Here is a 20,110-nt window from a genome sequence, read left to right on the forward strand (position 1 = left end):
GCGGTTACGTCACTACTAAATACAGCAAGGCGTGACTGTATTAAAACTTATTTGTTTTGAACACATTTTTTGGTTAAACATCAACGGACAGGTATGTATGTTTTCAGTCACAAAACAGACGATAACAGTTTTACCATTTTATTATATAAAAAACCCACAATCTAAAACGTGTAAAAAATTAGACACGCACGTAAGCTTATTACATTTAACGTAATTTCTTCATGACCATCTCCAGTATTATTGTAACAGAACCTTTATTTGTCTGCCACCCCACGGAATGCTAAAATGCCACGGAGACCCACGGAAAGCGAAAATGAGCTTTGATGAAAAAATGACGTGAAACGAGCAGACAAAATGAACTCAAAACAGTCTGGTCAACTCCTGTGTAAAGGCAAGGGCACACAGGCTGAGAAGGTTAACGAAGTATCTTGATTGGCTAGAAATATTTCTCTGCATTGTGATTGGCTGCTGTTGTACAAGTGTGGTCTAGGGACTGGATTGAGGTAAATTTCTAGTTTATCATAGAGGAAAATAAGACGAAAATAATTCAAAGTACCAAATAAAAAGGATGTAATAAGCGTTTCTGAGAGACCACAACATACATACTTCTGTTAACACCCTCTGACAAATCACCCAGGTTTTACATCTGATCCCTCCAATCAATAATGCTAAATATTCACCATTCTGAAAATAGACAACAACAGTGATCAGATAACCATGTTAAACCATTTTCAGAGAGGGGTTCTATTTCATCCCTGTACAAAACAATCTCTTCAGTTTACACGATGAAGCGGAGAAACAACATAAGGAAATAAAAATGCAAGAAAATAAACAATAAGATGGTTTGAGGGTAACCTGTTTTAATTTACATTGTATCTGAACCAGAGTCCAGGATTCTAATCTCTTACCCTCAAATCAGCTGCCACATACTTGACATAAATGTGCAAACATTATTACTGTTGTTCTCCTTAGTGTAAGATAAAAATTAATCAAAGTGTACTATACAGCAGTGTAAAAATAAATATTTTCTGTAAAAACATTTTGATGTGGGTTTGTATAACTGAACAGAAGAAAACAATGCATTTTCTCACACATTTCCCATAATCCTCCTCGTATCTGTGCTCTAATGGATGAGGCATAGTAAGCACAATCTGGAAGTAGTTAATGCATCCGAGAGGTTTGGACCAATCCAACACCCGCACAAAAATCTAAAAACAGCAATGCTTACAACCATGACATAAAAGGATAATATTATTATTACTCAACAGAGGTAAGTGTACAACCTGATTTAATAGTAGAGTCAAGTCAGCTGAAATTTATGGTAAACATGTGTCCCCCCGCATGGCAAAGTCAGAAACTAAACACTGATTTCCCAAAAGAGAATGAAACGAATGCTAGAATGATGGAGGAAGAGGAGAGCAGCACCATCTTTCTGATCATCATAAAGTGAACAGACAGAAATTCCTCAGAAGAACTAGAAACCAAACACACCAAATTGGGAATCAAAATAAATCTGTCATACAGGAAGAAGTCAAGATTAATAGAGAGGGCCAGGAACGATAAACTGGACGTGAGGAGGAGAGTTGACTCTTACTGCCCTGGACCAGAATAAGGCAGAGGTGATTGATTAGTTGATGGCATGGTGGTTTCCATGTAAACCACAAACAAGAGAAAGCACCACAGTCCAGGAAGAGTCATGAACATCAAGTCAACAACATAAGAAAGAGCCTAAAAAGAAAATCCCTGCAGTATCGCTGTAGTGAGTCTGTGTTTGGGTCATAAAACGCCAAAGTCTTAGTGCGACCAGCCCATGAGATGGCTGACCCTTGCTTTCTCAGTCATTCGACGGACTCTTCCAGAGCGTGACATTCCCAAGTTCAGCGGGTCTGTCGTTGACCCCTCCTCTTCCGATTCGTCATTGTACAAAACTGTCCGTCGTCCTTGGTTACGAGTATTGACCCGCCCCGCCTTTGCAGTCTTTTGAGTTGACCTCTGACTTCCAGTATGTCCTGTTGACTGAACAGCCTCATCATCCTCAGACTCCTTCTCAGACTCTTCAGATTCTTCTTCTTCTTCCTCCTCCTCCTCTTCCTCTTCAGGTTCCTCCTCTTCCTCTTCAGGCTCCTCCTCTTCAGGCTCCTCCACTCGTAACTCTGTTTTCCGCATGCGTTTTGCTGGTTCAGTTGTCGTTTCCTCTTCTCCTTTTCTCTTGCGGTTTGAGTCATCCACGGAGGCAGCTGCCACTTTGCCCTTTTGTTGGGTTTGAGGAGCTTTGCTGTAGTCATGATCGCCGCCGTCGGCAAAGCCGGCCACCTCATCCTCGCTGTCCTCGCTCTCTGACGAAGACGACGATGTGGAGGAAGACGATGTTGATGAAGAAGATGTGCTTGATGTACCAGACCTCTCGGATTCAGAGATCTCGCCCTCTTCCGTCAATGCTGTACATCTACGTGAACTTCGACTTCCGTTTGACAGCAGGCCATTGGCATCTACAAAGAACGCAATTTCACAATTAACTCAAAGGAAAGACAAATAAGTGCGATATAAATTCGTGCGCGTGCATACCTGAGAGTTTCCGTGGTGTAACTCGGCTGCGTGTAACTCTGCCTGATGAAGAGGATGAGGTAGAGGAGGAGAAAGTGCTGGATGAAGATGAAGGCTGACTGTCTTCATCGACTTCAGCATTCAGATCTGATTGAGAAAAATAAATCTGGTATTAAGACCCGTCTTAGGCAATCAGGTCTACCGTTTACACCTGTGAGTTACATGTCACATGTTCTGTGAGTGACCACTATTTGCATGTGCTTACACTTGTGTGTTATGTGTTAAAGTGATTCCACACTCAAAATAAATATGAAAACAACACCAAAACGACTTTCAAAGACAGACCAACACACCTTGTGGGGTTTTCCGTGAGCAGATCTTTGCAGGTGTCTGGGAGGTTTTCTTCCCTGATTTTTGTTTTCCTTTGGGGCTGCAAGTACAAAGGAAACTGTTATGCTTGGGTGTATACGTGTATAAATCTATACATTAGCCACGGCATGTAAAATTTTACTAGGTACGTAAAAATAATCATGATGATTTACGTGCGTGCGCATGCGTGTTACCTGTTAGGAAGTGACTGTAATCTCTTGCTGTAACTGAGTCTCTGTTGATTCCTGCGCTCATTCTGGACAGCAGATTTATAATCTGAGATGATAGAAATCACCTGATGCTCAAAGAACGCAGACAGACTCAGGGTCATGCTGTAGATCTGAAAGACAACAAACATTGTTTTACAGTGTAGATCCACACGAATATCGCCCAGCCCAATAGTCTACAAACACTATCAGAACCACATTTATACAACAAAGAGTGCCGGTCTTACCCGTGACTTTTTGTTTGGCGTGTAAGCCTTGGAATTGCTGAAAATTAGCCGCACGTCTTTGGCAAACTCCATCGGATTCTCGTAGTTTCCACCCATCAAAGTCTCAGAAACAGTGCCTAAATCCATAGGGGTATCAATAATGTCTCGATAATCCTGAAACAGAGAGTTTCAAATTAGATCTGAATAATGTGAGAAGGTCACGCTAAAGACAGCAGAAGTGGATAGAAAAAGAGTGCAAAGAAGTTACCGGGTACGCAAAAAGGTCGACAGGCTGGCGGAACGCCTGTGAGTCTGGGCTTGCCATCATTCTCCTCAGAAGTTCCCTGCACTGTCCCTGCCATGCATTTACATCCAAGACCACACCTCGTTTCTGAGGCACACTATTGGACCTCTAAAAATGGTAAGAGGGGTTAAACATTTTGATTTCTTCTCTCATTTTATTTAGTTCACATACATACCGCACATAAATACAATAATATATTATATTATAATAATATAAACAAAGTAGCTGTATTGAAACAGACGATTACATTCATTCTTACAAACAAATTGGACTTCTTATAAAAATGTGTTTAAAAGTTCTCACCCTTTGGCCAGTGGAGGTGCAGGGAGTGTCTGAATCCACATCCACTGTCTCCTAAAGAACAAACAGATACACTGAATAGTTTATAGTTTACGGCTCACGCCACCCCCTCCCTTTCAAAGCACTACAGAGGCTGACACAGGACTAAGATGTCGGAGATAACACATTTACGTAATGCGCTCTGTAGAGCAGTTTGTCCGTTTAGGGCTACTGTAGAAACAACATGGCGATTTCCATGCAAGGGTACCCGCGGTGTATGTAGATAGAAATAGCTCATTCTAAGGTGAAAAAACACATAACGCTTCATTATGTAAGGTCTTTATACAAATCTGAAGACAGTTAAATGTTTGCATTTCTGTCAATAGATCCTGTGGTGTGACCTGTACATGGTGAAATTGTACATATTTCAGATTTTGATACCATATGAAAGCTGGGTTCCAGCCATTTTTTATTTTATTCATACCTTTTAGCCAATAGTTATATTTATCCTAAATCGGCTGACCGCTATGATCTTCAGAAACGTAATTTTGAGAAAAACAGGTTTAAAGTTAGCGATAAAAAAGCAATGAAAATAAAAGCACAACGGTCAAGTATCACAAGTAAAAGTAATACTCTATAGGGCTTTTCACACTGCACTTAACCCCAGGTTATCTTTATTCTAAACCCTGCTTTTAACCCCGGGTAAATGTTTCATAACTGTAATTTTGAAGCGGGGTTAGCCCCGCATTATCCCCAGGGTTATGAAACCCTGCTCCGAAGCAGGGTTAGCACCGCTTTTGCAGGGTTAACCCCGCATTGCGGTGTCAACGTGTGCAGTGTGAAACGAAGCCGGGTGAGAATGATATGACAAGACGCTTAGCAACGGACACCCAATCAAAAACTGAACAGCGCTTACCTCATTTCACAAGCTGTGCACAGTCACAGAAACTCCATGCGCTGTGTAAACAATCCTTTGAGTTTTTATTTATTTGAGTAAGTAACGTTTTAAGAGGCTTAAAACAGCCAAAAAGGATTTGCGAGGCGTCATTTTTCCCCGGATGCGGAGCAACGAGGTATTCTGTTATTTAAAGGGACCAGGCACTATTTTTATTCAGACAGTTTGACGCTGCAGTATTTATCCAATCATGACTGTTGACACCGCAAATATGCAAATAAGAATGTTAACCCAGGGTTTAGTGAAGTACAGTGTGAAACATCAGATTATGAATACCCAGGGTTATCTCTTGACCCCTGGTAAATTACAAGCAGTGTGAAACGTGAAACAGATAACCCAGGATTCCGTTTACCTGGGGTTAAGAATAACCCGGGGTTAACGATTTCAAGTGTGAAAAGCCCTTATTAACAATTTAATATAAAAACATTCCCTAGTGTTGAAAAATATAAAACACACTGTATGACAACCATTAAAATAAAGTGAAAATAATGCAGTGTTAATATGAAAATGGTGCTGGGCACACTTAAAGAATGAGAGCTCTGTCAGGTGCGCTAAAAGCACTGTATCACCACACAAGGAGACTAGCTAACTTTACCCTGAAGAAAACGGAAACTTAGTAAGTAGTGAAGCAAGTTTTCTGTTGTTTCTGATGGGCATAGTCTCTGAACTTTTAATTATCCCAAGTATGTGTTGCGATCACGTTCCGAAGGCGGCTCACATGAGCAGGAGTGGCGAGGAGTGAATGAACCAATCAGAAGTAGGGGAGTCGTAATCTCTCCTATACATCATCTTGCCACTATATATCGCTACTTTTCAGAAATAAACAAGCAATTTTAGCCAAACTGTTTTCAGAGATGACAGACAAGATGTTATAGAATGATAACTTAACGAAAACATCCCAGTGCGACATCCGACGGGTTTTCCCAGATCGCATCACAAATAACTACACACAGCACCATTAAACACTATTTTGATTGGTCAATTGCATCACCCAGCATTTCTCCGCTCTGCATCGGGCTGATCACCATGTTAGTTTCCTTTGCGAAACCTGGCTGACTGTACACTGTCCCGTACATACACACTTCACACATACTCAAACTCCCAGGCTCACCTCTTCCTCTCCTGCGCTGCTGAGTTCGGTCTTCATCTTATTGTACAGATCCAAGATATCAGTGGAGCTTTGATCCCTACGACGAAACACAGACGAGCATGAATAATGAAAAGCTACATGTGGAGACTGAGCCCAGCAGGTGGACCGAAGGGTCTGTAGCTTTGAGTAAGGAGCAGCATGTGCCGTTTCTCACCTGATGAACCGCAGCAGGACGTCAGTGACCGTTTTAGCTGCCGTGACGATGGGGCTCTGTGGTTCGTTAAATGTTCGAGCATTATGCTCGATGTAACGCACCTCCCACATCAGCGCTGAGATCCGCCTACACATACACAGAAATGAGAGAACTCTGGCAACTGTATATGATTTGAGTTTGTGTGACTTTGAGCGCTGTGTTTACCTGTAGAAACGGTGCACTAATCTTGTTCTGATGGTGATGAGGGCGGTGGGATAGGCCACAACAGTACAGTACATTGGATATTCTCTTAAATCGACAGGACAGGAGAAGGGCTTTGCCACGTCTAAATGCACAAGGGTGTGATTAGACAAAGTTTGAAACTAAAATCTTTGTCTTGTTGTGTGTTTCTCCTACCGAATGTCAGCAGCTGATCTATGGCGGTAATGACTCTCTCACACTCGTCATCTCGTATGTGTAGCCCCCACTCGCCCACCTGCGGGGTGTACAGCAGCGATTGAAGCTCATCCTCTGTGACCGGTACACTGTCCTCAACGTGCTCTGGGACTGGAGCTGTGGGTTGCCAATCACACAATCAGACACGACAGAGCATGATTGGCTGGTTTAATGTCAGAGCTCAAGAAAAGCAAGTCATTACCTTCCTGAGGTATGGGCTCCATATCCCACGGACTCATCTTCTCTCTCTCTCCGTTATCCCACCTGTATGACAACACATGCATTCGTAATGTCCCAAAGCAACCGATCAAGAACACCAACACATTTTCTGGATCATGACCTCATCAAACTGTACCTGACAACGTAGCACTGGTAGAGGCTGTCGGGATATTCAGGCTGAAATGGCTCCTGACTCTCCACCGAACCGAACCACCAGGCATCATCGATGATGCTTCTGAAACGGTGACCTGCAGATACACACTTCTGTAAGCTTGGCCTGGCGTTAGCAGTGCATTGATAATAGTTTCCGCTCTCATGGAACACACATGCTTGAAAACCTCAAATGAAGCTTTAGATGAAATCATCTGCAATAGGCATAAATGTAAATGCGAGAACGATCATATTATCTACCTGTGCTTATCTGAAAGTACCACTTTAAATTTCAATTATGCCATCCAAATAAGAAGAAAAAATAAAACACACCTGCTTGCCAGTTTCGTTCTTTGGCCTCATTATAAAACTGTTGTAGCACCAGAAAGTCAATGACATCAGGCATGTCATGATACCTAAAGAGACAACCATATTCAACAATTTTACATTTACTAATAAAAAACGATGATGTAAACTTTATGATGTAATATTTTGTATTAGTATCCGGTATGCTATTCCATTATCAGTAAGCCTACAATCCCTCCATACCTTTAACTGTAATGTTTAAAGGATTAATCACATCCAGAATAAAAGTTTGTGTTTTCAAAATATACTGTATGTCTCTTTACTGCGCATATTAATTTTGTATTTTTAAGCACAAAAACATACACATACATGTATACATATTTATTTTATACACATTTAGGACATATTTACATATATTTATAATTTAAATGATATATAGATGTTTTATATTTTTGATATTTTTCTTAAATATATGCATGTATTTGTATGTGTTTATACACACAAAATTAATGTGCACAGTACACAGATATATATTACACAAATTCAAACTTATTATGGATGTGATTCATCGGGATAAATTGTTTGACAGCCCTACAATGGTTTATGAGTGTTTGTTAGTACTAGTATGCATACTTCAAGCTGAAGAATTCTTTAGTCATTTTCCCTGAGGTAGGGTCCAGGAAAGCCAGTTTGAGGCAGCACAGAGTGGGCGGCCCGACCTCATATTTAATACCCACTACCTTCACAGACTCCTGATCCTAAATAAAAGACAAACAAACAACGTACCTTTATGACCATACTGGTTTGGTATCAAAAAAAGGTAAACCACATGTAATTTTGCCTTGATTATTTCTAACAAGGATGTTATTTCTTTACTCTGAGGTCCAGGCGGTTCCAGGGCTGTTTCTGAGGATTGATGCTGTAGGCTTTGGCACGACGCACAGCTCGGACGTATGCTTGATGTCCCTGACGGAAATATATCAACTGCAAAAGGTAACAGAGAGAGATGACTGCAGTAAGCTGCATGTGTATAGAAATTATATTACGTCAAGCATCAGGGTGCTTCAAATAAAACACGCAGACATGCAAACCTCTTACATTTTGTAATATGGAACCTATTTTTAAGCATAACAATCCCCCCTTGTCTAATAATTCAAATGGACGTATTGATGTGGTTTCGTGTGGCCACAGTGTGTTTCTACATTTAACAAAGACATACCTCATCTCCCATTTGAGGTACAAAAGGTGATCGTCTTGGAATGGTCTCCATGATCCAAGATGGGGGCAACCATTCCTCTAACTCCCCAGCAGGTACAGACTAAACACATGCACACACTTATGTCAGTTACATTTGAATACAAAGATGCATCAAAGGATGAGGAATAGATTGATGCTCACCCGCTGTTTGGTCTGTTTAGGTTTCTTCTTTTTATCTGGTGATTTGCTCGCTCTCTCATCATCTTCTCTCTGCCCTGCACCCTCCTCCTCCTCCTCCGAGCTGCTGCTCCTGGCGAGACGGGCTTGCCTTCTGGTTAGTCGCTTAGGGGGCTGGAGGTTAATTCCTGCATCTGCCGTCCAATCAGAATACTCGCTGGAAGAGTCACTGTAAAACCAAATTAAACATTTTCGTGAAAACCTCAACCACTTTTGACCTTAAAACACAACTCTGGAAAAACAACTTGTGGTTAATTTTATTTACAGGCCTAGTTCAAACCTAAACTAGTTTTAATTTTTTACTGCGTCACATCACAATTAAATAAGTTTCATGACTGCATATACATTTATCTCACTTTTTTATACCAAGTTTTGAATTGCAAACATGACTAAAAAGTTGCCAAACTCTGTTCAAGACCAATTTTAAACAGTGCTTTAACACATATTTGCATAAATAAAATGGAAAAAAGTACAATTTTATTCTGTGAAATACTGGGACACTATATTTCAAACACTGAACCTGGAACTGCTGTCTTTCTCCCACTGTGCTTCAGCCGACGACACGTCACTGTTCTCATTCTGTTCCTCCTCCTCCTCTTCCTCCTGCTGCTTGAACACATACAGTATATTTAACTGAACAAATCTGAATAAAGTGCAGCAGGAACATCCTGGTAGTTTGAGCCTTAAGTTTTTACCTCTGCATCGCTGTTGGATTCTCTTGTGCTGTCCTCGGCACGCGTGTACGTGCGTGTGCTTGCGCTACGCCTCCTGTCTCGGGTTGAGCGGGTTTGATACGTGTGTCTCCGCTGCTGTGGCTTCCGTTGAGCCCTTCGCAAAATGCGAACGCTCTCACCTATCGTCTCGCCCTACAGAAAGAAAATGAGTGTTATATCCGGATGGATATATTTGTGTATACGTGTACATGTGTAACACTCACTCCTGTTGTGAGCGCAGGTTTTTTTTTCTTCTCAGTGATGTAGAAAGACCGCTCCACCTCTCCTTTCGCTTGCCTGCAGTCCTCCATGACTCTAAAAATACACAAACATATTACATCAGCACAGGAGCAGTGTTTTTTTAAGTACAAACAAAAATTCAATTTGACAATATTGTACATTTATAATGCTGATATATTAATGTGATGTAACCCAGGGGTTGAAAAATGGCTGGTAATCAAAAAGTTAAAGGTTTGCCTTTGTCTCCTTAAACGTACTAACATCAGTATATTTTTAGAACATTTACCTGAAAATGCCAGACTGTACTTCATTAACCACCACGCGACGACTCCATGCCAGCAGGTCTCGCTCAGTGGCCATCTGACTGCGTGGGGCATTATTGTGCATCTGCCTCACGCCCTCAACCTGTCCGCTACGCCGCAGTCCCACATTAGGCGGTGACAGAGGACCACCAGCCCCTTCAGCACCTGAACATGAAAAGCAGCTTCAGTTTACATCCTTTAATCCAACAGGTGGCACATTTAGATGTTGTAAGAGATGCTTTAATATCAGATCATTCGAACCTGATGGACTTCCTGAGATGAGCCGCTCATCTTGCTGGTGCTGGAGCTGTCTGATCAGATCATCCAATGGGCTTTCTTCCTGAGACTCCTCTGCGGTCTGCTGGCCAATCACCTGCTCGACTACTTCCCCATCACCTAGGAAACATTAAACAGGTTCTCTCGTCTTTATTCCAGCTAAATAAGGCTGAAACACAAAGTATACTTGATGAAGTCCTACACATAAAGAGAACGTAAATTTATCCATTTAGCCAAAAAAAATATTTAGCTACAGATCTGAACAATGAGAACATTTGTTTTGTTTCAAAGTAGTTACCATTAGCCATGTAGCCAAGCTGTGGTACAAGCTGCTCCTCTTTGCAGTTTTCTCGTCCTGGCACAAGACGCTGATTGCGGGGCGGGTGGGGGTTCCCATCCACATCCACCAGGAATGGTGGCGGCATGAGATGAGGAGCCTGCTGCGTCTGCTCATCTAGTACAAAATTATTGGAGTCCCTGATCAGCGGCCGGAAATCCGTATGGAAGAACATTTGGTCTGGAATCTGAGTGTAGAGTTGGAACAAAGAACAGAGGTTTCAATCATCTGCTCGTAAAGTTGCGAATCCAGCTGATCCAACACAAGCACAGACCTTTTCATAAAGTTGGCTACACCCAAAGCCAAAGATGAGCAGATGACCATGAGAGTCTGTGCAAGCAAAGTGCTGCCCGTCCACTGAAAACTTACAGTCAAACACAGCGCCATGACCCTGACCCTCAATCTACGAAGAAACGGTGAAAGAGGAAAAAAGTAAAAATTTTCAATTCTATACGCCATTTTTTTTCTTTTTCACCATCTGTGATTTCTTTTAAATAAAATGAGGACAGATGAGTCATGCGTCCTCACCATGTTGAAGAAGTTTCTGACTTTATGGCCTTTGCTGAGGTCCCAGATATTGATGTTACCATCATGGCCAGCCGATAACAAGATTCGCGAGTCAAAGGGGTGGGCTTCCAAAACAAACACCTCATCATCATGACCCTACGGGCAAATAACCATGCATGTGTGATCCTCACATTAAGGCAAACGCCACGCGCCGCATCAACCAATCAGAAAACTGGACCAAGTTCTCACACACAAACACATACCGACAGCACATGTAATAACTGCCCGTTTGTTGAGTTCCAGACTTTGAGGAGGCAGTTCGAAACGGCTGTGATGACAGAACGGTCGCAGCGATCCCACGCGACCATGGTCACAACCAACTTGGTTGATTTATCATCACCTGTTACCACAGCATTCCTGTGAACACAACACATATGTCCATACAGTTGCTAATAATAACAAAAGGAAACACACAGAGTACTAGTATTAGTAGTACATTTTTTTACATGTCTTTGCAGACAAAGCAAACGCCATATGATCATGCCCAATCCATACTTGGCAACAGAAACTTGTCATCTGTCACAATAAAGTGTTCACACACTAACCCTGGTAATCTAGTAGTCATGTCCAGCACGATACTTTTCCATTCCTGCTGCTGGTAATGCCAAATCCGAGCCGTACCATCCCGACTACCACTCACAAACCTGAGACTAGAGCAATCAGACAAACCCAAATAAAACAAAACATCCAATCAACAACAACCTCAATCATAAAGAAAAAATGCACACACTGTACAATGATAATACTACTCACCCATCAGTGTTATTGCAGAACTGAATAGCTACAACTTTGTCCTGAAAACAAAATATCTAATCAACAAAATTTACATTGAAGAATACATTTGTTTTATATATTCATGTAATCTCCTTTCAGTATGTCCAGCTTGCATTACATTCCTTTAATCACCCAGAAGGCTCTGTTCTGTCTTTTGACTGTATAATTCTACCACAGTATTTTCTAATTTCCATATTTCTCATCTCTGTGCCTGTCTGTTTCCTCCCTCTCTCACCGTATGGGCATCTAGGTCCGAAAGCTTCATGGGCATCTCTGTGCCGAGGTAGTAAACTCTGATCATGTGATCTGTTCCTCCAGTGGCCAGAAACATCCCCCCTGAGGTCAAAGGTCAGAATTACACTCATAAAATCATAACATAATCCTGAAGAAGCATGAAACATTTGTGTGAGGGGGCTAACGTACCAGAGCTGAAGGAACAGCAGGAAATTTGAACCCCAGGACGAGAACGTTCGATAAACTTCACAGGCCTATCACTGCAAACACACAGCACATTGACATTTTTATAAGGTAAGAAAGTTTATCACTGTTGTGAGACAAATAAATGATTCACTTAAAGGTAAAGTTCACCTTCAAAATGAAAATATCTTTTATTATTTACACTTCCTCTTATCATTTTAAACTTATCAATTTGATCTTTTTTCTGCAGAACACAAAAGATATTTTGAAAAATGTTGGTAAACTTGCATTGGTTTTGTGTTCATACAATAGAAGTCAATGGAGACCAACGGTTTTTGGTCACCAACTTTTTTCAAATATTTTTGTATTTCATAGAAGAAAGAAAATCACACAGGTTAAACATGACAACATGGTGAGTAAATGATGACAGAATTTTCATTCTGAAGGTGAACTATCCTTTAAAGTGATAGTTCCCCAACAATGAAAATTCTAGCATCATTTACTCACCCTCATGTCATTCCGAATCTATACGACTTTCTACCTTCTGCAGAACATAAAAGATATTTTGAAGAACACCGGGCACTAAACAACACTGGCAGCCACAGACTTCGATTGTATGGACACAAAACCACTAAAACATGTTCTTCTTTTGTGTTTCACAGAAGAAAGTGTTATCTACAGATCATGAGGGTTGATAAATGACCGAATTGTTACTTTTGGGTGAACTATACCGTTAAGATTTACACAAACACACAGTCACACTTACACAAACTTCATACTGAGCGAGTTCCACTGCCAGAAACAAACCATGCCGTCTGCACCAGTGGTGGCAAGATACCGAGAGGAACCTAATGCTGATGGAGAAAACTGCAGACAAACAGACAGAATGAATTTCCATTTAAACACACAGAAACCAAACTGAACTGACAAATTTGTCTTTGCTCCCTACAGCACCCTATATTCTCCTTTGAGGTCAATCCATAAATGTAAACCTGCCTCATACGCACCTGTATTGAGGTTATGGAGGCAGTGTGCCCTTGTAATACTGCCACAGGTGCACAGGTACGGAGGCACCACACACGGACAATCTTGTCACAGCTGGCAGAGGCGAGAAGCGTGTTCTCAAAGTTCACCGTCATGTCGGAAATCTCTGCCGAGTGACCTCGCAGGGTGGCCAGGAGACGTCCATCGTCAGTCGCCCAGATCTTCACAAGGCAGTCATCAGAACCCTTAGAGAAAAACATGAAGCCAGATTACAAACAAGTACAAAATTCCAAACAAAATGTTATAAGGGTGACTGAATCAACAATAAACTTTCATATTTGTATGAATAAGTAAAAAAAAACATTTTTATTACTCCTCCGATACCCTATTCTAAATCCATGATTTTACTCAAATAAATACATTACCGTAAAAATGCGTTGCCCGGTCCGGTCAAACGCCACACAGTACACAGATGAGAGGTGACCCAGAATCCTCCGATGCATTTTCATGTGCTGATAGATGCAGGATGGGAGGGCTTGGCCAAATCGAGCCACTCCTGTTGTTCGTCGGGCACCCATGATTGACACTGTACCGAAAGATTAAAACCCTTTCAATTCACAAATAAACATTTTAAACAACCCCTATGTACATCAATCAAAAGTCACAAAGCACCATTTCTATATTTAGTTGAAACAGAAGGCTCAGCTTAAATAGACGGTTTCATCTTAACACCATAAACAAACGCATGAGCACTTTTGTGACCCCACCTTAACTTCCGGTACATATTCACAAACAATAGAGTGCCTGTAGATTATTTCTGATAACAATCAAAAGAAACCCAGGGTTCCCACACTTTCATCAACACCAAATTCAAGGACTTTCAAGGACTTTTTCAAGCACATTTTGGTCAAATTTAAAACTGTGTTTTTGTGCCATCGCCGGGCACTTTGGGAAAAGGATACCATTTTTTATGATTTCTCTCTTCACAAAGGGCAATTTCAGAAGTCTGTTAGCAAAGGGTACATGCAGTCACAGACATAAATAGACACCGCATTGAAGGCTTTGGCCTGTTGCTGTTATGGGTACAACAATGCTGCCATATTGGAGAGGCCAAGACATAAACAAAAGGGAGCTTCTTTGAATAAAAAGCACAATAATGTTTACATTTCACATCGTTTTTTTTTAATGATTTACAGTCTACGTGGAGTATAAAAATGTCTTGTCTCGAGTTACTTATAATAGATAGTGAGACTTAGAAAATTGTTCATTGTTTTGAGGAATTTAGAAAATTCACACTGGTCAATTAGTGATTTGGATTATTTTTCATAGTAACTGTGGAGACATTCCAATGCAAGTATGGGATACTGTACAGTACAGGCGCCCGCTTATGATAGAATAAAGGACTGAAGCGGAGACAAGTATCACACAGAAAGGGTTTCTTTTGTGATGACAACCGACTGGCTGTACATTATCCTGATGTTAACATGGCTACTTGCATCAAGAGCAAATTATATCATGTATTATGTATTGATTTTAAATATTTTATTAAACCATTTCTAACAAATGCAAACCTACTGCAGGGAAAACATGTTTACTTTTGGTTTTTAAGCAAGAAAAAAGTTTAAAAAAAGACAAACATTCAATTTGGTTTAATCATTTGTCAATATAATCTCATATACAGGGTTTTTCCTGCATAGAGAAATTGGAGGCGGCCGCCTCAATCTAATGTCGTGCCGCCTCAGGCTCTCGCCAAAATTATGTTGTGAGTCTTCACAAGAAATGCTGCGTGCATTTAAGAGACTGTCATTTGTAACTGCAGTTGCGACATTACGCCACAGTGGATGCGCTGTTTCGTTATCAGCACACTGAGGCGCTAAAAAGAGTTCCAGAACAAGAGCCAGCCTGTGTTTCACGGCTGTTTGTTTTGCATCCAAGTAGGCTACGTTTAATTTCTTGAAATTTATTAAATTAACATGACGTACATCATTGTAATGCTGTGCAGTTGGATCGTTGAATCAGCGTATACTGTACACAGAGAGTTCGCCAGTATGAACGCACAATGCGTTTAGAACGACTCGCACACGAATGACTCATTTGAACCGATTCATTTAAACTATTGAACTTCTCAGTCACTAGCGAATATAAGAGATAATTGAATCATTTAAAGTGAACCACAGAGAATGAAATATGTGAACGAGCTTTGCTCATTTAGAAAGACTGGTTAATTCAGTTGGCTATTGTGGGCTGAAAAGTTAGTTGAAAATGATAACAAAAGCTTTATTTGATTAAAAAAATTCAATTTGGTTGAATAAAAGTAATGTTTTATATAACTTAATAATTGTCATTTTTATCTAATTTTATTAGAACTTTTAATATGTCAAACTCAAAGTCACTTTGGTTAAGCCACTTAAAGGTACGGTAGGCCTACGTGTGTGTGTGTAAAAGATCAGGATGGCACCACCTCTGCCTCATTTTGTGCCAGGAAAAACCCTGATATATGTTATTATTATTGTACTTGTCAGAATGACAAGTACCTGGATGATTGTGCATTATTAGTTTTGATAATAAACGATGAGAATGCCCTCAAGGAGCTTAATTCAAAAGGTTCTGCCCTTCAAAGGTAGTACAACATAGGTGAGTTCACTTCTGTTTGGAATTCGCCTTTCATTTCAAATTTCAATTTATTTATTTAGCATTCAATGTGACAAGTAATCAACGGTGACCTGAGGGCGCTATGTACGCGTTCAATGTCATCTGTCAATCTGCCTAAATAGTGCTCTGGAAAGTTTCAAGACATTATATAAAATAAATTGTAAATAAAAATATATGATATTACTGTATGATGATTCTCTGAGGCGTGCAGGAATACACCAGCATTCAAACATTTCGTTCCATCACTGCTGATATGGTGAACTTGATAAAAAATGACTGAGCGACTTCAGACACAGCAAGCTCAAATATCCAAACCTCCGCCCAAACACACAGCAAAAGTTCATTACTGCAACAGATAACACTGCTGGGAGCATGTTTTTGTTTTCGCTAAACCAATGCTATCTAGCTAGCATTTCAGTGTTTCTTAACATCCTAAAAACGATTCAAACTCTTAAGGCACATTCACTGACAAGAATAATGATAACTAATGAAATTATTCTTGAAATGAATGTAGCTGAAAAGAAACTTATTTAGCAGTGGTTTAATACAACATATGTTTGAATGTATACGATGATCTTAACCATTTGCTTGATGCATAACCTGCTGGTGTACTCCACATCTTAACTTTGATAAACCATATTTTTATTATAGCTCAAGCATTGTTGAATTTGCACTTCTCTGGCATTGAGCGAGTTAAATAACTCCACGCCTCTGACTGTTTTATGCAGGACTGCACATGATCACGATCCATCCGCTCAAAGCCTCTTTTTTTAAGTTCTTCCCGCTTTCCCCCAGATCAGTAGCGTTGTTTTGTTCTGGCTTCGGCAACACTTAACCAATTTTTTTAACAGCGCGATGCAACTAACAAAATCTAGTTTGTTTAATTTAAGCACTTTCAAGTACCTATGTCTGTTTTCAAATACTTTCAAGTCCTTGAATTCATATGTCAGAAATTCAAATACTTTCAAGCACTTTCAAGAAGAGTGGGAACCTTGGAAACCGAGAGAACCGATACTTGGCTAAACTTGTCTCTCCAATATTTTAAATTTAAACTGCGATACTAAGCTCAACCTATAGATGTCAATGTACCATACGATTTCTTTAAATGCGACCAAACCGCAGGACCCATTCAACAAATTGTTTATTTAATAAAATGAACACTTAATACAATTATTATACACTAAAATAATCATATAAATTAATATTAACATAGATTAAACAAAATATAAATAGTTATATTATTAGACACTAGCCAAACACAGACCGGAAGTTAACTGGGGGTCAGGTGCACGCGTGTCCGATGAAACGGTCTATTGATGCTTCTGGAAAAAACTATCAGTTTGTGTCTGTTAGTTTTTTTGAGAGCAGGGATTATGATTATGGGACAGAGGAGGGCAGGACTCACCTATATTTGGGGGTTTGGCACAGCTGATAGACGGTTCTGGCGGCCGCCCCCTGTGCAGGGCAACTACTGCAGAACCACTCCATACTGTATGTGAAGTACCTAACGCAGAAGAAAAAATGACAAAATTTTGTAATAAGCCATATTGAGAGCTTGTATGTGTACATTTGTTCTTATTGCTTGCTGGGTGCAGTATCCTTGTGTGGATATATCACTCATCATTGTATTTGTGTAAGGCTCTTACTCTTTGCTGTGCGCAGTAAAGACTGTCGTCCTGTGCCCAGTAAACTGCGTACGCCGGGTACACTAGGAGAAATGTGTTTATCTACAAGCGGGCCAATCTGCTCACACGTACGTAACAGGTAATCTGCAGGTATGTGCTGATTTATCAACACCTAAAACACACGAATACAAAAATGATCAGTGCTTTGAAAACAATCCTGTAACCTGTGGCCAACAATTCTCTGTGGTAAAATCATTATCATATACAACAGTTTCATTACAAAAGTGTATTGTGCATTGCGTTTATCTGTGAAAACATATTTACACAGCCTGCTGAAAGCCCGCCTCTTTTATCACACACAACCCCCCTGCCTCATCCCAGCCAATCAAAAACCTTCCTCGTCTTATCTTCCCTGTTCTCGAAAGCAGCAACCGGGCTTTGATTGGCCGGTGGTTTTGAGTGACGCACTAGCCCACCAATCCCTTCTGTATATATATATTTTTGCGTCCCAACGCCGGCACCACCCCCTGCACGCACAAAGCCTTTCGTTTCAAAACCAATCCCATAAATTTGACACCGAAAATAAAAACTTCCCAACAAAGTAAAAAACTGACTCGTATATATGATTAACAATGTTCTCAATTCCACCACCACATCGTCAATTTGGCGCGAGTTTTGTGCGCTAAAATATAAGAGAGCAAAGCACCTGTGAGAGTTAAGTGCTAAATTTTCCGTGTGTGTGTAATGTTATGTGTGCGAGAGTTTATTTAATCTCACCCAGTCCTCAAAGCTTCGTTTAAACTGTTTCCCTTCCCAGCTCCAGCGCTTCGGGATGATCTGCACACGCAACGGAGAAAAACACCACAGACATCAATTAGACACGCGTTTCCCAGCCGCGCAGGGATGAAGAGATGCGGATGTTGGGATATCAGAGTTGACATAACGGGTTCGAGTGTTAGAAGAGAGATGAAACTCACCTCATATTCGTGCAGCTCCTCCAGCAGCATCTGCAAAATACAGACACACAGCGCGTTACACACACCGTAACACACACTCACTGCAAAACACTGCCGCTTACAGCCCATCTCACCTGAGCGGATTTCTGACATGGTCCAGACTGCAAAAATCTGGCAATCAGGAAATACAACTCTACAGAGAAATAGAAACACACACAACACCAGATGTTAGCTTTAGCTTAGCCTAGCTTAGCCTCTAGGGCTAATGCTAAAACACCGCATAAAGTCTCTCTGGGAATAAATACATAAAAATACACTATACCGGCTTCAATCTGAGAGCACGGTTCAGCCGCCATGGTCCGACCCGGGCGGTGGGTGGATGTTCCCGAGTGTTTTTGTTGTGGGGGTCCGCTTGCTAAGAGTAGCCTGTGCTGTATTTGCTTTCAGTGTTTCGGCCTGCAGCCGCCGTTCGAGCTGCTTTGTCTGAGCTCCCCCGCGCGGCGGCTGTGCGCACGTGCACCTGTAGTACCATGCTTCTCCGCTAAGGGAAGCCCAGGTGAGCGCACCATTAGCACACTTTCCACAGAGACGGACATTTTGCATGCTTTGCAGTTGGGTGGTTTTCGAAATGTTATTTATTTTAAAAATGTAACATGGCGGGATTTTACATAAAATTTGTGTTTTATAGGCTGTGTACGACATCTGAGGAGAACTGCCAAGCGTGTTAGGGAAACTATTCTACACCGTAACTTACTACCTGTCTGTTATGTAATATGTTGTATAAATATCATATGTAAGTATTATGTAACATTCTTAAATTGTATTTACAATGTAATACAGCCATAAGACCTTTTAGTTGTTTAACAAGATGTCTGCATGATGTTTCTACATACACGGACATCCTGTTTTGATGCACAAACATCAGTCATCATATTTACCCTATAATTATTTTCTCGTTTGTATGATTTAGATCACAATGTACTGTGTATTAAAGCTCTAATTCATTTACACTAAATTACTTAAAATAAAATTGTTGTAAAGATACCAGTCATTTGTTCTACAATGTAATTGCAGAGATGTGAAACAGCATTTATAGGTTGTCAGTCTGTTGCCTCCTATGATTCAGACTGAGAAGGTCATGGATGCTTGTACTTATTCATCAACATGCATTCATTCATCAATTCACTTTGATGTCAGAGACAGTTCATTCATATACACCCTTCAAATAATCACTATTTCATAGATCCTATGATTTGGAGTGAGTTGTATAGATCTCACATCCTAACCCCTGCTTGCGTTGGAAAATAGTTGCAGCATGTAGGGCTCATCTTGAGGATACACTCACTTAGTAGCAGAACCATATTCTGTTTATATAGTTTTTGCAAATAGTCTCAAACAAATAAAAATCTTTATCATTAACAATATTTACAAATGGAGCTAAACAGATATTTACATTTAGGGGTTATTTGTCTCACTCACATTTGGGCACTGAGGTGATAAGGATCTTTTGTTAGGATTCAAATGCTGCATGATAC

General features: G+C 40.6%; 1 protein-coding gene across 1 annotated transcript; it reads right to left on the bottom strand.

Moving 5' to 3' along the window:
- Window positions 1-124: 124 nt before the first annotated feature.
- brwd3 (bromodomain and WD repeat domain containing 3) lies at window positions 125-19,270 on the bottom strand. Its single transcript, XM_057325610.1, has 40 exons — window positions 18,898-19,270; window positions 18,710-18,768; window positions 18,597-18,626; window positions 18,397-18,456; window positions 17,641-17,791; window positions 17,400-17,498; window positions 13,768-13,928; window positions 13,366-13,587; window positions 13,125-13,225; window positions 12,365-12,435; window positions 12,177-12,277; window positions 11,921-11,961; window positions 11,713-11,817; window positions 11,371-11,524; window positions 11,129-11,263; window positions 10,875-11,003; window positions 10,562-10,787; window positions 10,249-10,383; window positions 9,972-10,152; window positions 9,670-9,760; window positions 9,428-9,598; window positions 9,253-9,341; window positions 8,697-8,901; window positions 8,518-8,616; window positions 8,175-8,282; window positions 7,932-8,056; window positions 7,326-7,408; window positions 6,979-7,090; window positions 6,826-6,887; window positions 6,585-6,740; window positions 6,393-6,513; window positions 6,189-6,314; window positions 5,996-6,071; window positions 3,954-4,004; window positions 3,615-3,758; window positions 3,368-3,520; window positions 3,108-3,253; window positions 2,898-2,974; window positions 2,566-2,691; window positions 125-2,489 (listed from the first exon to the last, which is right to left on the bottom strand). Exons 1-40 carry the CDS (start codon window positions 18,929-18,931, stop codon window positions 1,795-1,797), a joined length of 5,211 nt encoding a protein of 1,736 aa, XP_057181593.1. The 5' UTR covers window positions 18,932-19,270; the 3' UTR covers window positions 125-1,794.
- Between the last annotated feature and the right edge of the window lie 840 nt (window positions 19,271-20,110).

The sequence above is a fragment of the Triplophysa rosa genome, linkage group LG2 (assembly GCF_024868665.1).
Source record: "Triplophysa rosa linkage group LG2, Trosa_1v2, whole genome shotgun sequence".
Classification (NCBI taxonomy): domain Eukaryota; kingdom Metazoa; phylum Chordata; class Actinopteri; order Cypriniformes; family Nemacheilidae; genus Triplophysa; species Triplophysa rosa.